The 25,899-nt window shown below is 36.8% G+C and overlaps 2 protein-coding genes and 1 long non-coding RNA gene across 4 annotated transcripts; 1 reads left to right on the top strand and 2 right to left on the bottom strand.

Moving 5' to 3' along the window:
* Positions 5,650-6,995, bottom strand: LOC109847038 (probable serine/threonine-protein kinase At1g54610). Its single transcript, XM_020416283.1, has 4 exons — positions 6,911-6,995; positions 6,465-6,517; positions 5,906-6,223; positions 5,650-5,769 (listed from the first exon to the last, which is right to left on the bottom strand). The coding sequence occupies exons 1-4, from the start codon at positions 6,993-6,995 to the stop codon at positions 5,650-5,652; spliced, it is 576 nt and encodes a 191-aa protein (XP_020271872.1).
* Positions 14,791-18,893, top strand: LOC109849747. Its single transcript, XR_002249227.1, has 3 exons — positions 14,791-15,330; positions 17,773-17,826; positions 18,561-18,893. It is a non-coding gene; the product is annotated as an uncharacterized LOC109849747 (long non-coding RNA).
* LOC109850824 lies at positions 24,411-25,418 on the bottom strand. 2 transcript variants are annotated; one of them, XM_020420886.1, is made up of 4 exons: positions 25,299-25,418; positions 25,123-25,193; positions 24,839-25,049; positions 24,411-24,743 (listed from the first exon to the last, which is right to left on the bottom strand). In XM_020420886.1, the coding sequence occupies exons 1-4, from the start codon at positions 25,372-25,374 to the stop codon at positions 24,634-24,636; spliced, it is 468 nt and encodes a 155-aa protein (XP_020276475.1). In that variant the 5' UTR covers positions 25,375-25,418; the 3' UTR covers positions 24,411-24,633. The 2 variants fall into 2 exon arrangements, with proteins under 2 accessions (XP_020276475.1, XP_020276476.1); XM_020420887.1 differs by having other exon boundaries at positions 24,864-25,049.

The raw sequence follows: 25,899 nt of genomic DNA, 5'->3' as shown, positions 1-25,899 counted from the left end.
TCAAAGGATTCGGCTAAGGATTCCTATCTGAAAAGTTAGATCGATAATATGGGAGAAGCAAGCACATTAGGTTCGTCTCTTACGAAGACGATACAGAGTCTGAGAATCAATAACACAAAGATTGATGTTTTGAAGTTTGACGACAAGATTAATTTCGGATTGTGGAGGTGTCAGGTGATGGTCGCATTGGATGCACAGAAATTGGAGGAGACTCTTGGGTTACAAGAAAAACCCGAAGATATGGAGGACAATGTTTGAAAGAAGATGAATAGTAGGGCTTGTGGAGTTATTCGGTCATGCTTGACGCCAGATCTTGATTATGATGTATTGAACGAGATGTCGGAAAAGAGAATGTGAGAAATACTCAATGAGAAGTATCTTACGAAGAGCATTGAGAATCGGCTTCACTTGAAGAAGAGCTTTTACCAATTCAAGATGAAGAGGGGAGTTTCCATCAGGGAGCATGTCAATAATTTCACGAAGCTACTTTCAGATATGGCCAATGTGGATATCATGGTTGAGGATGAAGACAATGCGATGTTACTTTTGTGTCGTTGCCCGAGGATGATTACGGTACGTTCATTCTCACTATGATCAATAGAAGAACTACTGTTAGCTATAAGGAGGTGACCTCAGCTTTGGTGAATTATGAGTTGAGGAAGAGTGATGGTGAACCCTCCGAGAAGGCATCGGGAGATGCACTAGCAGTTCGAGGCCGTGATTCAAACCGCTGCCAGTTCAACTGCTCAAAGTCAAAGAATAGAGGTGCCCATAAGAGTGTTGGTAAAAATTAATGTCGGTATTGTAAAGAAGAAGGACATTGGAAGATTGACTGTCCAAAGTGGAAGGAAAAAGCCGGGAAGAACAAGAGGAAAGCTGTACAAGCTTCAGAAGTGAATGTTACAAAAGCTATTGATGAACATTTAGAGTCAGATTCTTTGGGCTATTCGTGCCCTGCACTACCGTCGGTTTACTATGCCGACTTCACGGAGTGGATGTTATATTCAGGAGCCACATATCACATATGTCCTAGGAGGGATTGGTTCTCTAGTTTTGAGGAGCTGAAAAGATGGGATCTCGTGCTTATGGGAAATGACCACATATGCCCTATTAGTGGTATTGGTTCAGTCCGGATTAGAATGCATGACGGAGTGGTAAGGGAATTGAAAGAAGTGAGGTTCGTGCCACAGTTGACGAAGAACATCACTTCTCTTGGTACTATTTATGCGCAGTTGATTAAGTCATTCCTAATTATCCTATAAGGTAAATCAACTATCATTACACATCATTACAACTATCATTTCACTATTTAGCTTTTTGTAACAATTTACTTTATAGGATAATTAGGATAACGATTTAATCAAAGCTAAATTTGCGGAACCACATTGGTAAAAAAAATTCAGTTCAAATAATCACCTCGATACATTAGTATGCCTTCGGCTACAGCAAGATGCCAAGATCTTTGTACATTTTCTAATGGGCCATTAAAGCCCAACAGGATACATACTTAGTAATAAATAATTTAAATTGTTGTTGTAAGTATATAATCCAAAAGATAAAGGATATAGACATATATTTGGGATTTATGCCTAGCATATGGATAAACCCGATGCTTTCTTTTAGATTGATTTTAGAATCATATTAATTAAGATAGGATAACAATATTTTAGAATAATATTAGAATAAATTATGATTAAAATGCAACATTTAAAATAGTGAAGAATAATATTAATTGTCTAAAGTTTTTCCGAAACTCTTACTTTAAAAGAGCATGATTTTACTTTAAAAGAGCATGATTTTTCCGAAACTCTTTTTTGCAGATGATTTCCGCATATTTTGTGGAGATCTTGGCAATGAGGTTTAATGATGATGTTCTTTCAAAAGCTTTTTCAAGATATCCTTCTTTCAACATGGCAAGAGTAAGTGCTTATCTAATTTCTTCTAGTTTTCTTATTATCTATGTAATAGTTCTTTACACATCGCTGTTTTCATATCCTGATGATGGTGACTTTATCACCAATCTTGATATTGTGATGCTGTCTGACCCCAAGTTCTTGAATCTAATTTGCTCGTATTCTTTGGCAGTGTTCTAGAAGAGTCCATGATTGTAATGAATCATGGTCAGGATGAAAGAATGTGTAGATTTCTTGAAAATGTGATTTTCCAATAGTTAAGTTATTTTCTTGTGCTGAAGTTTTATTCTTGAGATGAAGTTTTTTTCAAATTATGACGAACTTTTTGTCGATTTTCTAGACTGTTGGCGAGTGAATCATATACTGAACCTATCTGCAATGATGCAATATCAGATTACAAGGATATTGTAATTTTGCAACTTCATTTGAGTATTCTGTCAATGTAAACTCCTTGAATGTTTGTCTCTGAATGTTTGTAATTTTTGTGATCCTTCTTATTTGGAGTTTCATTGACAAGTGATGTGTTGTAGACAAGTGATGCCAATTGTGATTTTGTATGTGTTGTAGATAAGTTATGCCAATTGAATCTCTGCCCGATAGTGGGCTTATTCTGTCGAGCGTACCATTGGACATGAAAATCTCTTTGCTGATTCTTATTGTGAACAGAACTTTTGTCTTGAACTGAGCTTGCTGAATTTGGTATCTCAAAGCTAGCTAGCTTGCTGAATTTGGTCTCTCAAAGCTAGCTAGCTGCTGGTTCTATAGCCCCAACGGTTACAACCGTTGGGGTTGATTAAGGCCCCAACGGTTACAACCGTTGGGGCTGATTAAGGCCCCAACGGTTGTAACCGTTGGGGCATGTTTATTTTATTTTTTAAAACTAAAAAATAAAAATTACTTGCCCCAACAGTTACAACCGTTGGGGCAAGTTTTTCAACCGTTGGGACAAAATCAGCCCCAACGAGACTTGCCCCAACGGGCATTTTAGCAGCCCCAACAGTTGTAACCATTGGGGACATGCTCAGCCCCAACGGTTACAACCATTGGGGCTGCTACAGTTTGTAGTAGTGGGTTTGGAGAAGAGTTCTTTGTCTCCTTGGCTGTATAAAAATGCTAATAGAGTTCATAAGCTTTTATAGAGTTAATTACGAATAGGCTCCATTAGTATCACTCAAGTGTAAATAGACTCTATATAGTTTTATTGGGGGAAAGTTTTTTTAAAAAGATCGTTTTTGCTAAATAATTAGAAAAACCAACCATTTTGCTAATTATTTAGTAAAATCGATCTCTTTTTGGCCAACATGCCAAAAAGAGGTCGATTTTAAAAAACGTCCAGCTCAGAACATACGGGACTACTAGTCCCGTATGTTTTGGGTGAACCAATCAGCGATTAGTGCTCACAGAAAACATACGAGACTACTAGTCCCGTATGTTTTGGACATTCATTTCTTCTGCCCAGCAAACCCACGGGACTAGTGGTCCCGTGGGTTTGCTGGGCAGAACAAACTAGTCTCTGTTTAATGTACAAGACTAGCAGAGAAATGAGTGCCCGACAATTCTATGGGACTAGTAGTCCCGTAGAATTGTCGGGATATATAAAGCCCAGCTGTGCCCCAAATTAGGGCACAGCCGTTCATTCTCTCACTCACTCTCTCTCTCTCCTGATCTCCCTCTCTCCCAAAACCGAACTCAACCTCTCCTAAACCCATCTCCCTCCTAAACCCGATCTCCATCTCCCCCAAACCCGACCCAGCAAACCCACTGACCCACTTGTATATGAGCATTGTAAGGAGAAAATTAAATCCCTATCAGTTGAAGCGCACAATTGGATTGAACAAAACTTGAAGCCGCAATACGAAGATCGATGAGCATTATGTAGAGATGGTGGAGTGTGCTATTGTATGATAACAACTAATTACTCTGAAAGTTTCAATGATGTACTTAAGGGTGCCCGTGCTATGCTAATTCAAGCCTTAGTTGTAAGGACGTTTTATAGATTGAACGCATACTTTAATAAGAGACGTAGTGATGGTGCAAATTGGACGAGTAAGTACACTCCAAAAAATGAGATAATTTTGCAGAAAAGGATTATGGCTGTAAGAACATGTAGAATCGAACCATTCAACGACAATGAAGGGGAGGTTAAAGATTGTGATGGTACTTACACCATCCATCTCCATGACTAGGATCGTAGTTGTACTTGTAGTATACCACAATTACAAAACTACCATATAAACATGTTTTAGCGGCTAGTTCCAGTCAGGATGGTGGCGCTAGATTGCCTTATGATCGGTATTGCTCAACTTGGTATTCAACAAATCATTATCGAAAGGATTATAAGGAGAGTTTTCATCCTCCCAATGATACTCGTTATTGGCCGAATTTGTATATATTATATATATTACTACCTCAATACAAAAGACAAGCGGGACGACCTCGCTCTATGCGCATTAGAGGTACTATGGATCAAGGCCGGGAAGGAGTAGCATCACGAATAAGATGTGGACAATGTAGTTGTAGGCTGTCCAAAAATCACAATAGATAGCTGATCCCCATCAAACACCGATGATGGAAGTTACAATCTGACGACTTCCAGAAGGCTACAATTTGAAGACTTTCACGTGGATCGATGAATGTTACAATCTGACGACCTTCACAACAATTGATGAAAGCTCTAATCAACAGCCTCCACAATCAACATCGGGAGTTACAATCTGACGACTCTCATATTCTTAAGGAGCCAAGACGAAGATTACAAGACAATGATCTTTGCAACGCTATGACAAAAAATTTATTTGGTCAATGAAGCGGTTTTTTTATTAGTCCATGGAATCTTCAATATTTAGGAAAATTACTTTAGTCCCCTAGGTTTAAAAAATCGTGCCTTTCTTCATAAGGACAGAGTCAAAGAGCCTTCCCTCTCTTTTGATCAAAAGATTCATGCATCAACTTCCAAAAAAACGAGAGAGGGAAATCAAAAATCAAAAGTAAAAAATTACAAAGAGACCCTTAGGGGCTGTTTGGTTCGTTTCCTAGATATAGGGAAATGCATTTCCATGTACAAAAACACAAGTTTTGAGTTTTCCAAACTTTTCCAAGAAATAGATTGTTTCGCTTTGGTTCGCACAAAAAAATGATGGGAAACCAATGTATTTATTTTTCTTGTGTTTGGTTCGCATAGAAAAAAAAGGAAAACTCTTGTTGATATTACATTTCCCACTTTTCCTGTGTTTGGTTGGTTTTAAAGTTTGTAGTGAAAAGTATTTATGATCACCATGGTAAGATTACCCCCACTATATACAACTTAATTTGTGCTCGTTATATGATGTAATATTAATCATATAAAAGTTCGAATGTAACATGAACAAATAATAATATCTCCAATGAATTATAAATTTCTGCTTCTATTAATAAAATCATACGAAACCTGAAATAATATGAATCAATTGTAATGAATTACATACTTGATTTGACTTGAAATATACATGTTTCAGATTGAAAAAATCACATGAAACCTCTACTAACTTGAATATTCACAAATTTATGAAGTTGCATGAATTATCCACAAAATCTGTTGAAACATATTAAAACATATAAACAATCTGAATAGCCATAAATATGTATATAACCTCTTAAATCGCACAAAACCATGCTTGAAAATAATTCCACAACACAAAACCAAGCTCCACATACGATCAGAACTGCACGAATAGAACTATGAAGATCTCGAAAAGATTCAAAAAATGCTTGGTTTGTAAAGATGTGGAGGCCGAACGTTTGTCGATAGCTTCAATTTTCTCCAGTAGTCCTCTGGCGAGGATCCACACTGCTTAAATATTCTATGTAGTTGTTCGACCTGGACGCAAGAAGAATATAGAACTGACAGTAAGCAATATGTCACCATATTTGACATATTCAAGTATTGATTTGATAACTTCATCACAATTAAAGTACTGGAATGTCGAAGTATAGAGAAGAAAATTTTGTTACACCTCAGTCCTGCCAGGCATAATTGGTCGCCCAATAAACATTTCAGCCAAGAGGCACCCTGCACTCCAAAGATCAATTCCAATTCCATAATCTGTGGTACCTAGTAAAAGTTCAGGTGCCCTGTACCAGAGGGTCACAACTCTACTTGTTAGAGGCCGCTTTTTATCAGGATCAAAATAATTGGCGAGGCCAAAATCGCCTATTTTCAACATTCCATGTCTATCTATCAATAGATTAGACCCCTTAATGTCTCGATGTAAGACTCCCCTCTCATGACAGTGCTGTAGTCTAGACAGTAATTGATGCATATAACACTTTACCTGCAAAATGTTAAATATGCTTGTGAGCATGTAGTGAGTGAGAAATACTCCCTCAGATGACCCCTTAATGGACTATGCAATCTGAACCAGGATGAGGACATTCATATGGCCTGTAAATACATTGTTCTTCATGCTGCAGCCTACTATAATAAGGGAATATCTCCTCACAACCAAGGTACTGGTATGAACAGGGCAAGTGGAGTGAAACTGCAAGCTTTTCAAGTGCCAGACATCTTATTACCGATTTCTCTCGGACTTTGGAAGTATCCCAGTCTGCCTGCATAATTATGATGTCTATAATGGAAAAAATCACAACAAATGACATCAGTCATATCATCTCTACTGGCAAGAATATAACACGAATATGCTAAAACAGCGATGCCATATGCGTCAAGGTCCACATAAATACAGGGAATGCTAATCTTATTACAAAGGATGGCGAAGGAAAGACCATAAGCAGAATTACAATTTCAAGCCTTATCTTATACGTCAAGTTAAGTCCGACAGAAATACATTCACAAGTAGACTAGGAGCAGTAGCAATACCAATAAGTCTCTAAAATGAAGTTCCAAAATTAAGTGAAATTGTGACCATGAAATGGACCATGCGTTAATTACTTAGCAATTGAAAGTAGGCATACCTTCTAAAAGCCCTCTTCAATGCCCTCCAAAGCTAAAACAGGCTCACAAGCAGGCTCACAAGAAGGCTCACAACCAGCCAGCCAACCAGGCAACAAGGCAACAACACAACCAGCCAAGCCAACCAACAACATGTGACAACCAACAATCAAGTGAAATAACATGTGCCTGTTCAGGCCCACAACCAGGCTCACAACTAGCCAGCCAACCAATCAACGAGCCAACAACACAACCAGTCAAGCCAACATATAGAGGCAAAAATGTGCCCACAACAAACCAAGTAGAAAAAAACATAAAAACAGCATATGAATACACCAAACTGAACACAAACAGATAGTAATGGTCACAAAGCAAACCGACAATAGCATATGCACACCAACAACATCAAGAACCAACCAACAACATCAAGTAATGTGGAGTTGTCTATTGATTATGTATGAGGGCTCAGAATTTGGTCAATATCATCATTGTTAGCCATCCGGTACAATATCAATAGATATTGCAGGTTGCTAAGCTCAGATATTATGACAATCATCATAGCCTAAAAGTAAATTGTCACCAATGTAAACTCGTTTCATGAAAACTTACTTCACAAAATACTCAGAGCAATAGCCATCCAGTACAATGTGTGCACATTGTTGGTTGCTTGCATCTTAGTAAATTGTATGGCGACTTATAAATATCCTGCAGTCACAAGTTTAATTTAAAGGTTAGTACACCACAATATTCACACTATGGAAGGTAATATTATAAAATGGAAGCCAATAACTACTTACTACAATATAAATATATTATTGTGTAGTAATCAGAACTTTGACTTAAACAATGGTCAACATCTCATCAATTAGACATGGGTTCATTCTCATGATCCTTCATAAGAACTTTCTTATTCCATCTCAATGCTAACGTATTTTTTTATTTAGTAATTAGAAGCATACACTGGGTGCATTACCTTAGTTGTTCCGTTAACATGATACAACTTCCTGAGGTGTATGTGATCTCTAATATATTTACTGCAAGAGAGAGTGCAAAAGAATTTTAGTCACTCCAAGGATGTGTGTGAGTGTGCACTATAATGACACATGAGTATGTTTATACATGTTTCTGCATATATAAGCATAAGTAGAAATAAAGATCAACAGGTAAATCTACAAGAACAAGAAAATAAGGGTGAAGCATTTCCTATCCTAAAAAATCTTACATCAATAAATGAGAATCATATAACCATGCTTTATAACTATACACACAAAGCCTCAATGACTCAGCCTAATAAATCATGTTTGGCCAATCTTTTTCATGCTTTTACAATTGTTAAAGCAAACCAAACCTGCATGAAAAAAAATTGTGGGAAATTAAAAGATATATTTACTAGTGCTAGTGGACTTGTGTATGCATAAAGTATATGTCTCTAGCAAAGCGAAATGGGTGTAGACGCGTGCAGGTGTGTAATGGTTCATTGTATTCGCATAAGGGAAGCAACATCTCACCGACGATAAAAACAAGTATGCGCAAACAAAATCGTACCCAAAGTCAATTTGGATGCTTGGTGAATAAAGATAAATTTCAATCACTCTTTTTTGGATAGCTTAGGTAGAGTGGAGTAATCTAAATGACCCTTCCACAACAACTAAAAACCTCCATAGTTGTAGCAAGGGTTGAGGGAACATTCTAATTTGTACCCACAAGTTGATTGCCCTTTTCGGGCCAAAACCTGTCATATTTTGCATCGTGGTATCTTTTCTTTTCCATAAGTTGTGGTGAAAAGTTGAGGGTTATAACTTAATATTCCAACAAAGCCCAAGCCTTCCTTATTCTGTGCCAATAACTTGATAACACTACATTTCAGCTCCAATGGTTGAATTGCCATTTCCGAACAAATTACACATGATTCTAAATTTAGGGTAGAATTAGCTCGTGACACCAAAATCATCCTTATTCTGACAAAAAAAAAATTAATGACGTCAATCTACAATGCACTTAAATTCTATGTATATTTGCTCCTCTCGAAGATCAAAAGCTCGGTTTCAAGCAGGCAATTGTCACTCATTAATCATCAAAATAACCTCGAAAATACCCAATTAGGGCACGAGAAAAGATTAGCTCGTTACATAATTCATCTCAAATCGATAAAAATGCATACAACTGGTCATCGCGTCCGAAGAAATTAAAACCCTAACGAAAATCAACCGAAAGAGAGAGAGAGAACCTGGTGATTGTGGCGAGATGTTGGAGGACGTCGAATTTCTCATCGGCGGCAGATCACGAGAGGATCAAAGATGTAAAGAGAGAAGCGAGAAGGAGAGAGATCACCATTTCTTCGAATACATGGACAAAGAATCAGACCCCCTTCCCCCAATTTCTTCGAACACAAGGACAGAGAAGACCGCGGGAGTTTCTGGCGGGGGCGATGCGAATGAGGTAACTCTAGCTCACCGAAGAAATCAACGAGGAAGAAAAAAATCCAACGTGGCCAGAGTTTTCATCGATTTCACTCCGTTGGGGGAGGAAATGGGGGAGAGAAAAAAAAACGACGTGGAGGCAATTTGTGCTTTGGTTTCCCTCTTCAGCCGTTGCGAAACAAAGCGAGGAAAAAAAATCAACGGAAACCAAAAATCCGACGTGGAGAAGAAAAAACTGACGTGGAGGCGAAGAAATAGTTTTCCAAGGGGTTTTAAAGCGAACCAAACAGCCCCTTAAAATCTAAAAACTAAAAAACCAAGTAAAAATCCAGTAGAACAAATAACCCCTTAATACATCCAAAAATTAGACTTTTGGACTTTTCAAGAGGTTATTTGTTGTTTTCATTTTTTTAGTGGTTGTTTGTAATTTTCAAATATTAACAGTTATTTGTAATTTTCTTAGTTTCCAAGGGCTTCTTCCAATTTTTAGAGTTTTCATGAGGCTGCTTGAAATTTATATTTTTCATGGGGATACTTATAGTTTTTAGATTTTTCAGAGGGGATGCTTGAAATGTTGAGATTTTGTAAGGGTTGTTTGTAATTTTAGATTTTCAAGGTTTTCAGTATAATTTTTGAATTCTAAGGGGTTCTTTGATATTTTAGATTTTCTTGGTAGGTGATTTCTAATTTTTGATTTTTCAAGGATTTGTTTGTAATTTCATATTTTAGGTGATTGTTTATATTTTTAGATTTCTTAGGGAGCTCTTTGTGACGTGTTTATATTTTTAGATTTGTTTGTAATTTCATATTTTAGGTGATTGTTTATATTTTTAGATTTCTTAGGGAGCTCTTTGTGAATTTTAATTTAATTTGGGGTTGTTTTCTAATTTTAGATCCCCCCCCCCCCAAATTAGGATGGGGAATTAGCAAATATCTAGTTTTGGGGGCTAATTTACAAATATATTTGATTTATATCCTTAAAAAACCTTTATTCTTACTCTTATGGACCTCGAGGTTTCCGTCTAAGTAAATTTATGAAGTGACATGATTATGACGATTAAAAGAAAGAAAAGTCCAAACGTTTTGAAAGTTTTGTTGACATCCCCATCTTCTTAGGAGTTTAGTAAGAGTTTCCAAATTTTGGTGATTAAGTTGAAAAGGCAGAAACTAACTTGGGGTTTCGTGAAATTTACCCTAGGTTTGCATTGATGTTGGCTGTCTTTAGCCTGACTTAACGATAAACACCAAAATTTGTCTGATCTTAATTGATATCTGAAGTTGCTAATCCTACTTTCAAACATAACTGGTATAATCTGAATTGAGAATCCATCAGTAATTAACCGTTCCGTCCAATCCACTTTCATATTTGAAAGTAAAGATGTCCATCCAGAATCCTCGACGATTCAATTCTAATTAAAGGCAATGAACAATTTAAACAGAGACAGAAGTCAAGGAGACTAGCACATGAGTGGCTACCAGCCAAATCTGGATCTTGAAGAAAATGGCTGATGCTTGATGTGAAAAGACTACTATTAGGTGCACATTAATAATTCTTGTTGTTGGGTTGGAGGGATTTGGGGCTTTTAAGCTCCATTATAATTTGCAAACACTTAACATTTTCAAAGATGATTCACATTGTCGTGATCTTTTTTAATTCTTTTGCGTAATGGCGATTTTAGGAGCGGATTTGGGCTATGGGCCGAATCCAAAGGAGTTTGTGGCCTGCAATATTTGGGGTGAGCCTTCACCTTCTTTTCTTCCGAAATTTTCTGAGCCCAATCAATTTCTTCAAACCCAGGGTGAGAAAACTAGGGTTACTTTTGTAGAACCGGGGTCAAAATCTAAAGAACTAGGGTTTAAATTTGCGGTGGGGATTGATCCGTCGCGGAGATCCCAAGAGGAATTGAAGGAGGATATTAATAAGGGGGACTAGGTGAAAGTTGTTAAACGAAACCCTAAATCGCCGCCTCCCAAAAAATCTCTTTTTTCTCCTCGCTATCTCTCTGCAAACTTCATTAGAAGGAATCGACTGTGCTTTCGTTGTGGAGGATCGAAGCACATATCGAAAGATTGCAGAGACCCAATTGTCTATTTCAGATGCCAAGAAATAGGTCATGAAGCAAGAAATTGTAGAGTAAATGATCGTAACAGTGATAGATCTGATAACAAAGGGCGTGGTTATGGAGGAAGAGGATCTAGTGATGGTGGGCGTGGTCCTTTTGGGGGTCGAGGATCTAGAGGTCACTATAATGTTGGGGGTAGAGGCAATAGAGGAAGAGCTGGGCAGATCCTTGGTCGAGGGGGGAGATCTGATCATTCTAACCCTTGGCAGTGGCGTAGAGAAAGAACTTCCTCTGCCTTCTCTTCTACAAGAAAGCAAGACTCTTCATCAGAGATTATAGAACAAAATAAGGGCAAAAGACCTCTGGATCCGGTGGATGAGGATATTCTTCAGGAGAATATTGTGCATTTTCAAGACCAAGGGCTGAGAGATTATGGAGATTTGGAAGCCGAGCTGAAGATCTCAGGTGATCGTCCTCGTTTTAGTGCTGCTATCTTAAATTTTGAGGGGGAAGTTAATTCTGGTTTTCAGAAGTTTAGAAACTTTGTTATAGTTTCTTTTGTTGAAGGGGGTAATATTTCTCTTGAAAGATTAGAATTGGATCTGAGAGCTTATTTTCCTATGAATAAGCATTGGGATGTGAGATTGTTTACTAATGGAGAAGTTTTGGTTAAAATATAGCCGTGGAAATAGATGGATGATTTGATAAGAATGGGGGTGATTAATTTGAGATCGTGTAAAATTAAACTCAGAAGATGGAGTGCTTGGGAAGGAAATGTGGTAGAAAAAAGAAAATCATATGTGTGGATTAAGTTGAAAAATGTTCCACCTCATTTGTGGAATAAAGAATCTTTTGATTTGATGGTTAAACCTTTTGCTGATCTCGTTGAATTGGATTCATTAACCAATGCTTGTACTGAGTTTGTGGATGCTGTGATGCTGGTTTGTTGCTTAGAATACATAGATATTCCTAAAATTCTGAAGGTTGTTGTTGGAAAGAATCAATATAACATTGAGGTTTCTATTATGTCTATTATGGGTGAATTAAATGAAGGGGAAAAGAAAAAACAGAAGGTGGACCAATTAGATGACACCAATCAAAGTTCTTATCAGGATAAGTGGTTTAAAGGAAGGAAGGATAGTGGAACTGGTTCTTCTTCTTTGAAAGGTTCTGAGACTACTTCATGGAATGTTAAGCAAGACTTGAGGAATAATCCATGGAATTCTCCTGCTGCTAGGTTATGGACTGATGCAAAAGTTTTCTACCAGAATAAAAAATCTGAGTGGGGAACTTAGGGAGAAAATATATCAAACGATATTGAGGTGGAGCAACAACTAGAACAGGTGGTAACTGACGTGGAAGATTATTTTGAACAGTTTATAGACTTGGGGGTTGAACAATAACAAGAACAGATGAAGATGAATGATATTTTAGTTCTTACTGATCAAGTATTAGACTATGGTGAGGGTAATGATGAAGAAGCTGAAAAGAATTCTAAAGATGAAAAAGAATCTAATGTGTTTCTTACCAGGGAGGGTATGCCAGATCACAAAGGGGGAGAGACTCCTATAAATGAAGGAATTATTACTAAGAGTGATAATAGTGAGATTGATAAATGGTTAATTCTTCCAACACACTTCAACAATGATGAAATCTCAGAGAAGGAAGAAGATATACCTATTATTCAACCTCTGAATTCTTTACCACCCACAGAATTTGAAGCTGTTCCAAATGTTACTTTGTCAGGAGATGTTCAAGATTTGTGGATATGGAACCCATGTCTGCATTGGATAGGGCTACTTCAAGAGCTGCAATGAAAAATATTATAAAAAATACTCCAGGTGCTTCTTCTAGTGGATCAGGTGAAAATTCCTCTTCTTTGGGTTCTAATTTTGTTCCAATTTTATTTGATGCTTGCTCTAATAAGCAGTTACAAAATTATGCTTCTAAATGTGCTATCATTCTTGAGCCTCAAATTTGATGCTTGCTCTAATAAGCAGTTACAAAATTATGCTTCTAAATGTGCTATCATTCTTGAGCCTCAAGGGAGTTTTGATCCCCTCAAAAAAGTAAGGCAGATGGAACAAGAGAGAGCTACTTCTGAGTAGGCTCCAGTTTTTGTTTTTGAGGAGATTTTTCTATTTTCTATGTTAGTTACATGGAATGTTAGAGGTTTGGGTTTGAGCTCAAAAATATTTGGAGTTAAAGATTTTTGTCATTTGAATAAATTTGAAATAATATGTTTGCAAGAGACAAAATTGAGCTGTTGTTCTGACAATATTATTAAAAGTCTGGGAGGTAACATGTATGATTGGGCTTTTGTACCCTCTATTGGGGCTTCTGGTGGAATTATGATTGGTTGGAATAATAATATATGGAAGAAGATACAGAAAATATCTAGTAAATATGTCTTGTCTGTTTTGTTAAAAAATAAGAAAAATGGTTTTATATGGACCATTTCATCTAAATATGGTCCTCATTGTAATAAGGAGAGAGTTTTTGGCAAGAACTCAGAGATGTTAAGAATTTTTTTTCAGGACCTTGGGTTATGGCGGGTGATTTTAATGTTACTATTAATTCTGCAGAAAGAAAAGGGAAAACTAATCACAGAAAAGATATGGAAGAATTTAAATAAGTGATTAATGAATTGGAATTAATAGATAGTCCTCTTCATGGAAGAAAGTTCACATGGACAAATAAAAGAAGATCACCTTCTATGGCTAGACTTGACAGAGTTTTCATTTACTCTGAATGGGAAGATAATTTTCCTTTTTCCAGACAACAAGGTCTTAGTAGCCAATTATCAGACCATGCTCCCATTAGTTTTGACTGTGGGGAAAATCAACAGCAAGCTAAAATTTTTAGATTTGAAAAAATTTGGTTACAGTCTGATGACTTTATGAAAAGTGTGCCTATATGGTGGAACTGTGCTCCTAAGAGTGAATCTGCTGCTAAAAACATTGTTGGTAAACTGAGATTTATGAGAAAATGAATTAAGCAATGGGTGCATTCAAATTTTTACAGTGTCAAACAAAAAAAGAAAGGTCTGTTGGACAGCTTGTTAGAATGGGAAACTATAGAGGAGAATAGAGATTTAGAAGATGATGAAGTAATTAAAAAAAATGATATTATCATTCAGTTAAATGTGATCCTTTTTCAAGAGGAGCAAATGTGGAAGCAAAGATCAAAAGCTCATTGGCTTAAAGAAGGAGATAATAATACTGTATATTTTCATAAAATTGCCAATGGTAGAAAAAAGAGTAATTTGATTTCCTCTATCACTCATAATGATGTTGAAGTGAGTTCTGAGATTGGTATAGCCCAGATTTTTTCAGATCATTACAATCAGATTTTTGGTCAAAATGTGCCTCATAGATGTCAACTGGATTGGAATGGTTTATTCCCTTTTATTGACTGGGGTCCTAGTGATATTGAAATTCCTTTTTGTGAAGAGTGATAAACATGAATATTATCTATATTTTGACTATGTTTCACCTACGGATTCATTGTTATTTGATGTATTTCCTTGCATTTTCGCCATGTTAAGCTCCCTAGTTCTTGTTTACTGCTCTATATATATTGTGTAGGAATTACTGGAGTTTAGCGTGGATTCGGAGTCAAGAAGGAGTCAAGGAATGCATGAAAAGTGGCTACATGGTCACCCAGTGTTCAACAACACAGGCGTGTTGATTACAGAAGATAAGCCCAGAAAGCAGAGCGAAACAGAATTAAACACGGCCTGGTAATGTCGATCTGCACAGCCGTGTTGGATGACAGCAGTCAGTTATCATGCGATCTGGAGCATTATTTAAAGTTATCTTTCAACACGTTTTTGGAAAAGAATTAAAAGGAGACGCCCTGAAGCATCAGAGAGGACCTGCAGGCTAGAGATCTGGATATTTCTTTCTTCTTCTTTTCTTCTTCTCTCTACAAAAACTCTTAGATTATTTTTCTTTTGCTTTGGAACCTGCTGTTTGTGGAGAATTGTGCGCAACTTCGACACTACGGTTTATCTTTCTGATCTATTTCAATTTCTATTTTATGATTATGATCTTATATATTGTTATCATGTTTTCTATTTCAATTATGTGTGAGTAATTGTCTTATTATTGTTATCATGTTTTCTATTTCAATTATGTGTGAGTAATTGTCTTATCTGGGATTGAACAAGGTTCGGCTGTGGTTATGAATTAATGAACTCAATTATGTGTGAGTAATTGTCTTATCTGGGATTGAACAAGGTTCGGCTGTGGTTATGAATTAATGAACTTATTGTTGTTGTTTTTGATCATTCGATTTGCATTATTCAACTGCTAGATCTAATTGCCTAGGGTTAATTCAATTAGCCACTGATTTAATTCTTTTAGGATGTTGATTTAAACTGAAAGGTTAGATTGACGTCGGAAAATAGTAATTGAACAAGAATTAATTGATCACGAAAGCAGGTTAATTATTCTTGAGAACATGAGGGATTAACAAGAACTTAATGGGTTTAATTTGGTTTAACACTATGAAAATAGGTTGTTAGGCTGAATTAGACACGACTTTTAGTCGTCGAAAGAGACTAATAGTTATCATAGGTTAGTCGTTCTTAATGCATTGAGAGATTCGATAACAATTGATTAATTTATTGATTCGAACCAGAGTTGAAACCGAAGTTCAATCCTATATCCTTTTAATTGAGTGAATTCGTCGTTGATACTAGCTAGCGTGTTCGTTATTGATAGTCAAAAATCATACTTTTTAACACGATTGGTTAAGATAGTCACAAAATAGTGAAAATCAGTAATTAACAACGAAGCCCCTGAGGATACGACCTTGCATCGCTATAACGATATCCGTGCACTTGCGGATTTGAGTGAACAAAGAGGAAATTCATAAAGCCATTTTTCATATGAATGGTGATAAATCCCCTGGTCCTGATGGTTTTCCTGCCTTATTTTTTCAAGTCTTTTGGGAGTCTGTGAAATTGGATATTATGAGACTTTTTGAGGAATTTTATGAAGGCAAATTGTAGATCAATAGAATTAACTATGCTCATATTGTTCTTATTCCAAAGAAAAATGAGGCTATTACTGTTAATGACTACAGACCTATCAGCCTTCTTAATGTGGTTTACAAAATTATTACCAAAGTTTTGACAAACAGATTAAATTTCAAGCTTGAGTGGCTTATTGATTCAATTCAATCTGGTTTCATTAAGAACAGATTTTTACTCGATGGAGTAGCTGCAGCTCAAGAAATTATTGATGACTGTTTTCAGAATAATAAAAAAGGAGGAATTCTATTAAAACTAGATTTTTCAAAAGCCTATGATATGTTAGACTGGGACTTTATTTTGGAGGTGTTAAAGGCTAAAAACTTTGGTGAGAAATGAATTAATTAGGTGAATATGTGCTTAAAAGGAGGCATGTCTGCCATTAATATAAATGGTAAACCTGGAAGTTGGATTATGTCTAAAAGAGGTGTTCGTCAAGGAGACCCTTTGTCACCACTTCTTTTTGTGTTGGCGGCTGATTCTTTTACCACAATGCTATCATTAGCAGTTAATTCTTATCTTATTAAAGGCTTAGGCCCAGTTAACATGAATCATAAAATTGTCTGTTTACAATATGCAGATGATACTTTGATTTTTTGTAAAAATAAAAGAGAACAATTAACAGTTTTGAAGCTGATTTTATATTGTTTTGAGTTGGCATCTGGTTTAAAGATTAATTTCAATAAGAGTGTTCTTATTACTCTTGAGATTAATGAATCTTTACAATAGAATTTGGCTGTTATGTTGAATTATAAAAGTGTAAATTTTCCTATTACTTATCTTGGAGTGCCTTTAAGGCCTGGTAAGTTGAAAAAAATGACTGGTTCCCTTTGATTGAGAAGATTGAAAGGAGACTATCTTTGTGGAAAGGCAGATCTTTATCAAGTGGTGGTAGACTAGTTTTAGTTAACTCAGTCCTATCCTCTATGCCAATTTTTTTGTTATCTTTCTTTTTTTTTCCTTCATGGATTATTGATAAAATTGATAAAATAAGGAGAAGATTTTTGTGGATTGGTTCCTTGGATAACAAAAAATGCACTAATTTGGTAAAATGGGAGGAGGTATGTAGACCTAAACATTGTGGTGGTTTAGGTATCATAAATTTGAGAATCATGAATAAAGCTTTATTAGGAAAATGGCTTTGGAAATGGTTTGATGGAAAGCCTGGTCTTTGGAAACAAATTAGCTTTTATAAATATTTTGAAAAGAAAAACTGGACAGAATACATACATTCTAGGAGAGCTCTTTTATCATACTTTTGGAGGAACTTTTTTGTTAATATTGAAAGTTTTTTATGCAGCTCTCGGGAGAGCTCTTTTATCATACTTTTGGAGGAACTTTTTTGTTAATATTGAAAGTTTTTTATGCAGCTCTCAAGTGGAGGTTGGAAAAGGAAATCATTTTTATGCAGCTCTCAAGTGGAGGTTGGAAAAGGAAATCATACTTTATTTTGGCTGGACAAATGGTTAGGCTCATTTACTCTTGCATCTGTATTTCCATCCTTATTTGTTATAACATTATATCCTTTTGCTGCTGTTAATAGTATGAGAAAAAAAGAGAATAATATGTGGAGATGGAATATTCAGTTTAAGAAGCAGTTAGTTAGGCTTCTTGTTTCCCAATATTGTTCTATGATGAGTTTAATAAATTCCATCTGTCTAGAGCAAAGGGAGGATAAAAGAAAATGGTCGTGGGAGACAAGAGGGAGTTTCACAATGAAATCTTCCTATCATTTTTTAATTGATGGGGGTGTAAGATATGATTGTGCAAATTTATGGCAGCTTCCTATTCCTTTAAAAGTGAAATTCCTAGTCTGGTTGGCTCTAAGACAAAGTTTGAATACAAAAGACGTTCTGGAAAAGAAAGGAGTTCTTGTCGATAAAACTTGTTGTTTATGTTCTAAATTGGAGGAGAATCACACACATCTCTTCATCAAATGTGAGTTTGTTTACTCAGTATGGAGATCAATTCAATTCAAATTGGAGATTGATGAAAATTTTAGTTTGCATTCTTTGAAAGAAATATGGCTTAAATGGAAAACTGGAGATGCTGAGAACTATAAATTGAAAAGGGATGTGCTCATCTGTTCTTTAGTTTGGTGTATATGATAGGAACGTAATGATAAAATCTTTTCTAATAAAAGAAATAAGTCCCTTGAGCTTTTGAACAAAATTATGACCTTCGCAACATTTTGGCTAGGTTCTGAAAAGGCTTCTGCTCGAGCTGCCAGATTACAGGAAAGGAGGAGAAAGAGGAATGCTGATAGATTTCAAGCTGCTGGAGCGGTTAGAAAAGAAGACAGAGGTGTGGAGAGCATGGTGATTCAGTTAGAATGAGTTACAAATGGTTCAGTAGTGATGTTTTTTTGTTTTTTATCCTTTAGAACTCTGTTCCATTGTGAACTGTTCTGCTTTTGTTTTTTGTCAGATCTTATTATGATCTTCCTTTTGTTGGAGATCCATGGTTATGTACAGAGGGGTGTTGTTTTTCATTCTCTGTAGCTTCTGATATGGACTATAATACTCACTCTTGGTTGGGGGTGTGTATTTCTTTTATGTAACAACCACTTTTGATTAATTTAGTTGGCTGGATTACCTTTGTGGTAGTCTATCCTTTTTCTCAAAAAAATGAACAATTTACACATAAAGATCCAAACAATTAAAAAATGATCAAAAATCCTCGTTAGGCTTTGCATAAACAAGAAGCCCGTTAGTAATTGCTTTGCAATCTCCCAAATTGTCCATCTTAGACAACATAAAATACATGCATATGGATCATTTTAGTGTTGTGGGTCCAGCCTAAAATAACTCCCACATGAAGTCCACTTAAATTAGAACTCTATCTAGAAGAGAATTTAGATGATCTATTTGAAATAGGAATAAGTTTGGAGAACTCTATATATGAAAAACATGTTTTTGTTTTTCGGATATATAGTAACCTGACGCTACAGTAATCCGAGGAGAGAGAGAGAGAGAGAGAGAGAGAGAGAGAGAGAGAGAGAGAGAGAGAGAGAGAGAGAGAGAGAAGTTCAGATTCCGGATCGGTTGTCCGATTATAGTGATTCAAAAGCCGTTGTCTTCAGAACGACGACGCTGTCGAGAGTAAGGTGTTGGTTTCTCCGTGAGAGTTAGAGATTTTTGGTGAGACGGGTATTAGGATTTTGGTGCCCTAGAGGTAACACTATATTTTCTCTTGTGATTTAATCCTCAAGTTCAGGTGTAACTTGGAGGAGTTGTACTCTTGATTCATAGTAGAATATTTCTTTCTGGATTGCCCCATGGACGTAGGCACGATTTATCGAACCACGCTAAATCTTGGTGTTTGCTTGCTTGTAGTGTTTTCATTAGTGTCGTTATTCGTTTAGTGTTTAATTCCACATGTTAATCTCCATAAAATTCCCAATAAGTGGTATCAGAGCCCTGGTTCGAGGCATGCTTTGGGATAGAAAATATTGAGAGTTTTGGTACAATGATAAAATTGGATGATTCCAATTGGTAAGTATGAAAGTCTATGATGAAAGATATTCTATATTGTAAAGATTTACATGACCCTATTGAGGGAGATGGAGTCAAACCAGAAAAGATGACTGACAAAGAATGGGAGAAACAACACAAGAAGGTGATCGATTATATTCAGATGTGGATCGACGTTAGTGTGTTTCATCATGTATCGGGTGAGACTAATGTGAAGTCTCTTTGGTAGAAGCTTGAGGATCTCTACGAGCAGAAGACCGCTAGAAAAAAGACGTTTATTATGAGGCGGTTGGTGAACTTGAAATTCAAAGAAGGAAGCAACGTAGCAGGGCACTTGTATGAGTTCAAGAGTTTGATTAATCAGTTAGCTACCATGAAGATGACTATCAATGATGAGCTATAGGCTTTATTACTATTGAGTTCGTTACCAGACAGTTGGGAGACACTGGTTATGATAGTCAGCAACGCAGCTCCAGATGGTGTATTATCGATGAGTATGGTTACTAGTAGTTTATTCAATGAAGAGACTCGAAGGAAGTTCACCAGCACAAATAACTCACAGGCACTTATCACAGAGAACAGAGGCAAGAGCAGGTACAGGGACCAGTCCAGAGGTCATGGCACATCTAACGACAGATCAAAGTCTAAAGGGAGAGATTGTTTTTATTGTGGGAAGTCAGATCATATCAAGAAGAATTATTGGGCATTGAAGAAAGAGCAAGCTGAGAACAAAGATGAAAAGAAAGATGAGAAGAAAGCTGACAGTGACACTACAACTACTTTGTCTGAGACCGATATTATTCTCATTTGTAGTGAAGAAGACTGTATGCATGTTATAAGTCAGAATTCCGAGTGGATAGTGGATACAGGCGCTACATGCCATGCCACCTCCAATCGAGACCTTTTTACGTCGTATAAAGCAGGTGACTTTAGTAATATGAAGATGAGCAATATCAGCTACTAAAAGATTATGGGACTTGGGGATATACACTTGTAGACAGATACCGGATACACATTGATCTTAAAGAATGTGCGACATGTTCTCAATTTGCGGCTCAATTTGATTTTAGGTCTTACTTTGGACCGAATAGGATATGAAATCCAATTTGGTGGAGAAAAATGTAAGATCACTAAATGCTCTCTTGTGGTGGCTAGAGGAAGCATATGTTACAATTTATACAAGACTCAAGCGAAGGCTTCATATGATTCTTTGAGTGTGGCTCAAGACGGTGACACTTTCAATTTGTGGCATAGGAGGCTCGGGCACATAAGCGAGAATGGGTTACAGATATTAGCAAAGAAGTCTCTCATTCCCTCTGTCAAAGGTTCCTCACTCACCCCTAGTGATTATTGTTTGTTTGGCAATAAAACATAGAGTTTCTTTTAGTAAGCCTTCTAAAAGAAAAGATAATATCCTTGATTTGATTTCTTCTAATGTTTTTGGTCCTATTGAGGTAGAGTTCTTAGGTGACAATAAGTATTTTGTCACATTTATTAATGATGCATCACGGAAGATGTAGGTCTTCTTGTTAAGGACAAAGGATCAAGTGTTTTCTGTCTTCCAGCAGTTTCAGTTCATGGTGGAGAGACAGACATGAAAGAAGTTAAAGTGTTTGCGTACTGATAATAAAGGAGAATACACTTCCATTCAGTTTAGAGATTATTACTCCAAGCATGATATTTGACATCAGAGGTACAATAGGATCATTGTGGAGAAAGTCAGATGCATGTTGAAGATGACGAAGTTACCTAGGAGCTTCTGAGCTGAAGCTGTTCGTACTGCATGCTACATAATCAACAGGTCTCCTTCAGTTCCTTTGGGTTTTGATATTCCAGAGAGAGTTTGGTCCAGGAAGGAGAAGAGACAGAAGTTTGATGATAGAGAGGTTCCTTGCATCTTTCTTGGTTATGAAGAAGATGAGTTTGGCTACAAACTATGAGATCCAGAAAAGAAATAAATTATTAGACGAGCAGATGTGGTTTTTTAGGAGGATCAGACTATTGCAGATCTCGGGAGAGCAAAGCAATCAGAGAGTGTTGCTAGTGAGATTCTAGATATGATACCCGTTTCGTCTTCAGTACAGTTGCATCCTACAGATATAGAGCAGGTGCATAATGATGATGTTAATGATGACAGTTAGATATCAGAGCAGGGAGACAGTGATCAGGATCACGAACAGGAGGCTCCTCAGTAGGGGAAGCATCACCAGCGACAGGAATTTGCAGAGCCACAACTTAGGAGATAAGCTAGAGAGCATCGACTATCCACGAGATATCCTCTTTTAGAGTATTCTTTGCTGACAAAAGAGGGGGATCTAGAGAGCTTTCAGGAGGCACATACTCATAAAGACAAGAACAGATGGTTCTAGGCTATGAAGGAAGAGATGAAGTCTCTTAAGAAGAACGATACTTATGAGTTGGTGGATTTGCCGAATGATAGAAAAGCTTTGAAGAACAAGTGGGTGTTCAAGTTAAAGAAGGATGGCTACAAAGAGATTCAGAAATACAAAGCTAGATTAGTGGTGAAAGGTTTTGATCAGAAAAAGGACATTGATTTTGATGAGATTTTTCACCGGTTGTGAAGATGACGTCCATTAGAGTTATCTTGGGGTTAGCAGGTAGTTTAGACCTCGAGATTGAGCAGCTTGATGTGAAAACTGCATTCCTTCATAGTGATTTGGAGGAGGAGATCTACATGGAGCAACCGGAGGGTTTTGAAGTAAATGGAAAAGAACACATGGTTTGCAGGTTGAAGAAGAGCCTCTATGGTTTGAAATAAGCACCCATGCAGCGGTACAAGAAATTCGATTCTTTTATGTTGAGTCATGGCTACCAGAGGACAGTTGCAGATTTGTGTGTATATTTCAAAAGAATTTTAGATTCTAGCTTCATTATCCTTTTGCTTTATGTGGACAATATGTTGCTTGTTGGTCATGATAGGCAGATAATCGGTGGGCTGAAGAAGGATTTATTTAAATCCTTTGACATGAAGGATTTGGGCTTGGCACAACGGATTCTTGATATGGATATTGCTCGTGATAGAAAAGCCAGAAAGTTGTGGTTATCACAGGAGAAATATGTTAAACGACTACTTGATAGATTCAATAAGAAAGATGCCAAGTCAGTGAGTACTCCTCTTACAGGTCATTTGAAGCTTAGCAAGAAATTTTTCCCGACTACAGATGAGAAAAAGAGTAAGATGGAGAATATTCCTTATTCTTCATCTATAGGAAGTTTGATGTATGTTTCTTTCTAATCTAGGAAAAGTTCACTGGGAAGGTGTAAAGTGGATCTTAAAATATTTGAAAGACAGTTCCAGATTGTATTTGAGTTTTGGAGGTTCGAAGGTAGTATTATATAGTTTTGTAGATACGGATATGGCAGGTGATCTCAATCACAAGAAGTCTCCCGTAGGTTGGTTGTTCAATTTTGCAGGGGGAGCAGTATCTTGACAATTCAGATTACAGAAGTGTGTTGTTTTATCTACAACAGAGGCGGAATATATTACAGTTGTAAAAGCCGGTAATTAAGGAGATGATTTGGTTAAGAAGATTTCTACAGAAGTTAGGCTTACAGCAGGATAATTATTACATCTTCATTGATAGTCAAAGTGCTCTTAATCTGAGTAAGAATTCTACATTCCACTCCAGGATGAAACACATTGATGTGAGATATCATTGGCTTAGAGAAGCTCTTGAGAAAGAGGAGTTGAAGCTACAGAAGATTCACACAGATAAAAATCCAGTAGATTTTTTAACGAATATTGTTTCCAAAGAAAAGACCGACTTGTGTTGGCGATTGGCCAGCATGAACTCTCGTTAAGGAGTTACAAATTGGCATACCCTCTCGTTGGGCTGGAGGAGGAGATTGTTGTAGGTCCAGCCTAAGATAAGTCTCACATGAAATCCATATGAATTAGAACTCTATCTAGAAGAGGATTTGAATGATTTATTTGAAATAGGAATATGTTTAGAGAATGCTATATATGAAAAACTTGTTTTTTGTTTTCTGAATGAACAGTAACCCCTATGCTACAGTAATCCGAGAAGAGAGAGAGAGAGAGAGAAAAGTTCAGATTCCGGATCGTTCGGTTGTCCGATTGCAGTGATTCAAAAGCTGTTGTCTTCAGAACGATGACACCGTCGAGGTACGGTGTTGGTTTCTCCGTGGGAGTTACAGATTTTTGGTGAGACGGATTTTAGGTTTTTGTTGCTCTAGAGGTAACATTGTATATTCTCTTATGATTTAATTCTCAAGTTCAAGTGTAACTTGGAGGGATTCTACTCTTGATTCATAGTGGAATATTTCTCTCTGAATTGCCCCGTGGACTTAGGCACGATTTGTCGAACCACGTTAAATGTTGGTGTTTGCTTGCTTGTGGTATTTTTATTGATGTCGTTGTTCGTTTAGTGTTTAATTCCGCAGGTTTATCTCCATAAAATTCCCAACATTTAGTGCATAGGAGATGTACTCATGGATTTCAGGTTTGTTATATTTATGATAATGGACATAGATAGACTGATGTTACATGAGACACCTTATTAATTTCTCTTTACTAATCCGAAGTAATACGTACTTGTTGACAATCAGATACTTCAATCCTTTGCAAATCTCTTCACACAATGAATAGAATACTCACAAGGAAAAAGAAATTACCAGTAGACCCGGTAAATAAAACACAAAGAATAAACAAAGAACCTGCAGTCTTTTTCGACAATTAGAAAACTGCCATCTCGTAGTTACCACATTTCTTCTACATGAATAATTAATAATGGAAAGGTAAATATGTTAAAGGAGCATCAGAAGAGGAAAACAGAAGCTAGGAGCATGGAAACGTATGCTGTTAAATCGACAGGAATGGCCAGCCCACCTCCATGGCTAGTTGCCACAATGTTCTCACTTGAACTACCTGCAACAAAATCTCAGTATGAGCATACTACATACATAGAGTATCAGATGCATACTATTGAGCTAAATTATGTACAGTGTCAGATACTTCGGTACCTGTAATATTTTTCCCGCAGGATACCTGAAAGATTGCCCTCACTCCTTGAAACAAACCGGCGTTGTAGAATGGAAAGTTAGTGAAAATTCCATCCAAGCAGTTCACCATCAGCATCGCATGCCCATAACAAGGCCCTTGACAGAAAGTAGAGTTCGGGTTTAAACTTCCATTAGCAAGCATTGCTGCCGATGATATACAGTTCATAATAACCTGCAAATATACGTAATTAGTATAATTGAGATTGTGTTCGTTACTGGGAGAGAATGGAGATGGCTAAGCTTACGGTCTTGTTATCGAAACAAAGTGCAGCGTTGGCGACGATTTGGACCGAGTCTTGTGGTTGGGCAGATTGTCCTGCAACATTTTAAGAACAAAGTCGTGCTGATTAATTTTTGGTTTGTGCAAGTATGAAGTTTGTTAAGAGAGAGAGAGAGAGAGAGAGAGAGAGACTACACAGACCTTTGCACAAAGGTGTGGCTAGCGTGAGCATAGCTATGGCAAAGCAAAAGTGCTTGACATTGAGAGATGGAGCCATAGTATTTAATTATACCAAATTAATGAGGCTGTTGGAAAGTTCTCACAGTTGGTTCTTTTCTGCAAGAAAGGAGGTATTTATAGCATCAAACACTTCCAGTTTTACTTGAATAGTAAAATGAATACACTGATGTCACAATATAATTATTTCCTCTAATAACTATAAGACGTATGTCACGTTCACATACTTGACTAATTAAACACCATTGCATCATACAAACTTGAGCATACCAGTGAATGCAATCTAATACGCAAATTTGTTAGGTGGCGTTGAAATGCGATACACAATTTTTATATTGTGAACTCTCTTGGAGACCAAAAGTTAGCTTTGGTGGTTATTGGGGAAGAGGTAGTTGTTCAACAATCACCAACTCCTCACTTGTTTCGCGACATTTTCTCTCTGAAATGGCACGAACTAAATTCTTAGCTCGGTACAATGTTTTGACTCTTTGGGTCATACTAATAGTCCTTTGCCCTTTTGTGCAATTTCATGCGTTTAATAGGGGAAATTGCGTTTAGGCCCCTG

Source organism: Asparagus officinalis, chromosome 7 (genome assembly GCF_001876935.1).
Source record: "Asparagus officinalis chromosome 7, Aspof.V1, whole genome shotgun sequence".
Classification (NCBI taxonomy): domain Eukaryota; kingdom Viridiplantae; phylum Streptophyta; class Magnoliopsida; order Asparagales; family Asparagaceae; genus Asparagus; species Asparagus officinalis.
Note: the sequence above shows the minus strand (reverse complement) of the source record. Positions and strands in the feature narration are given on the sequence as shown.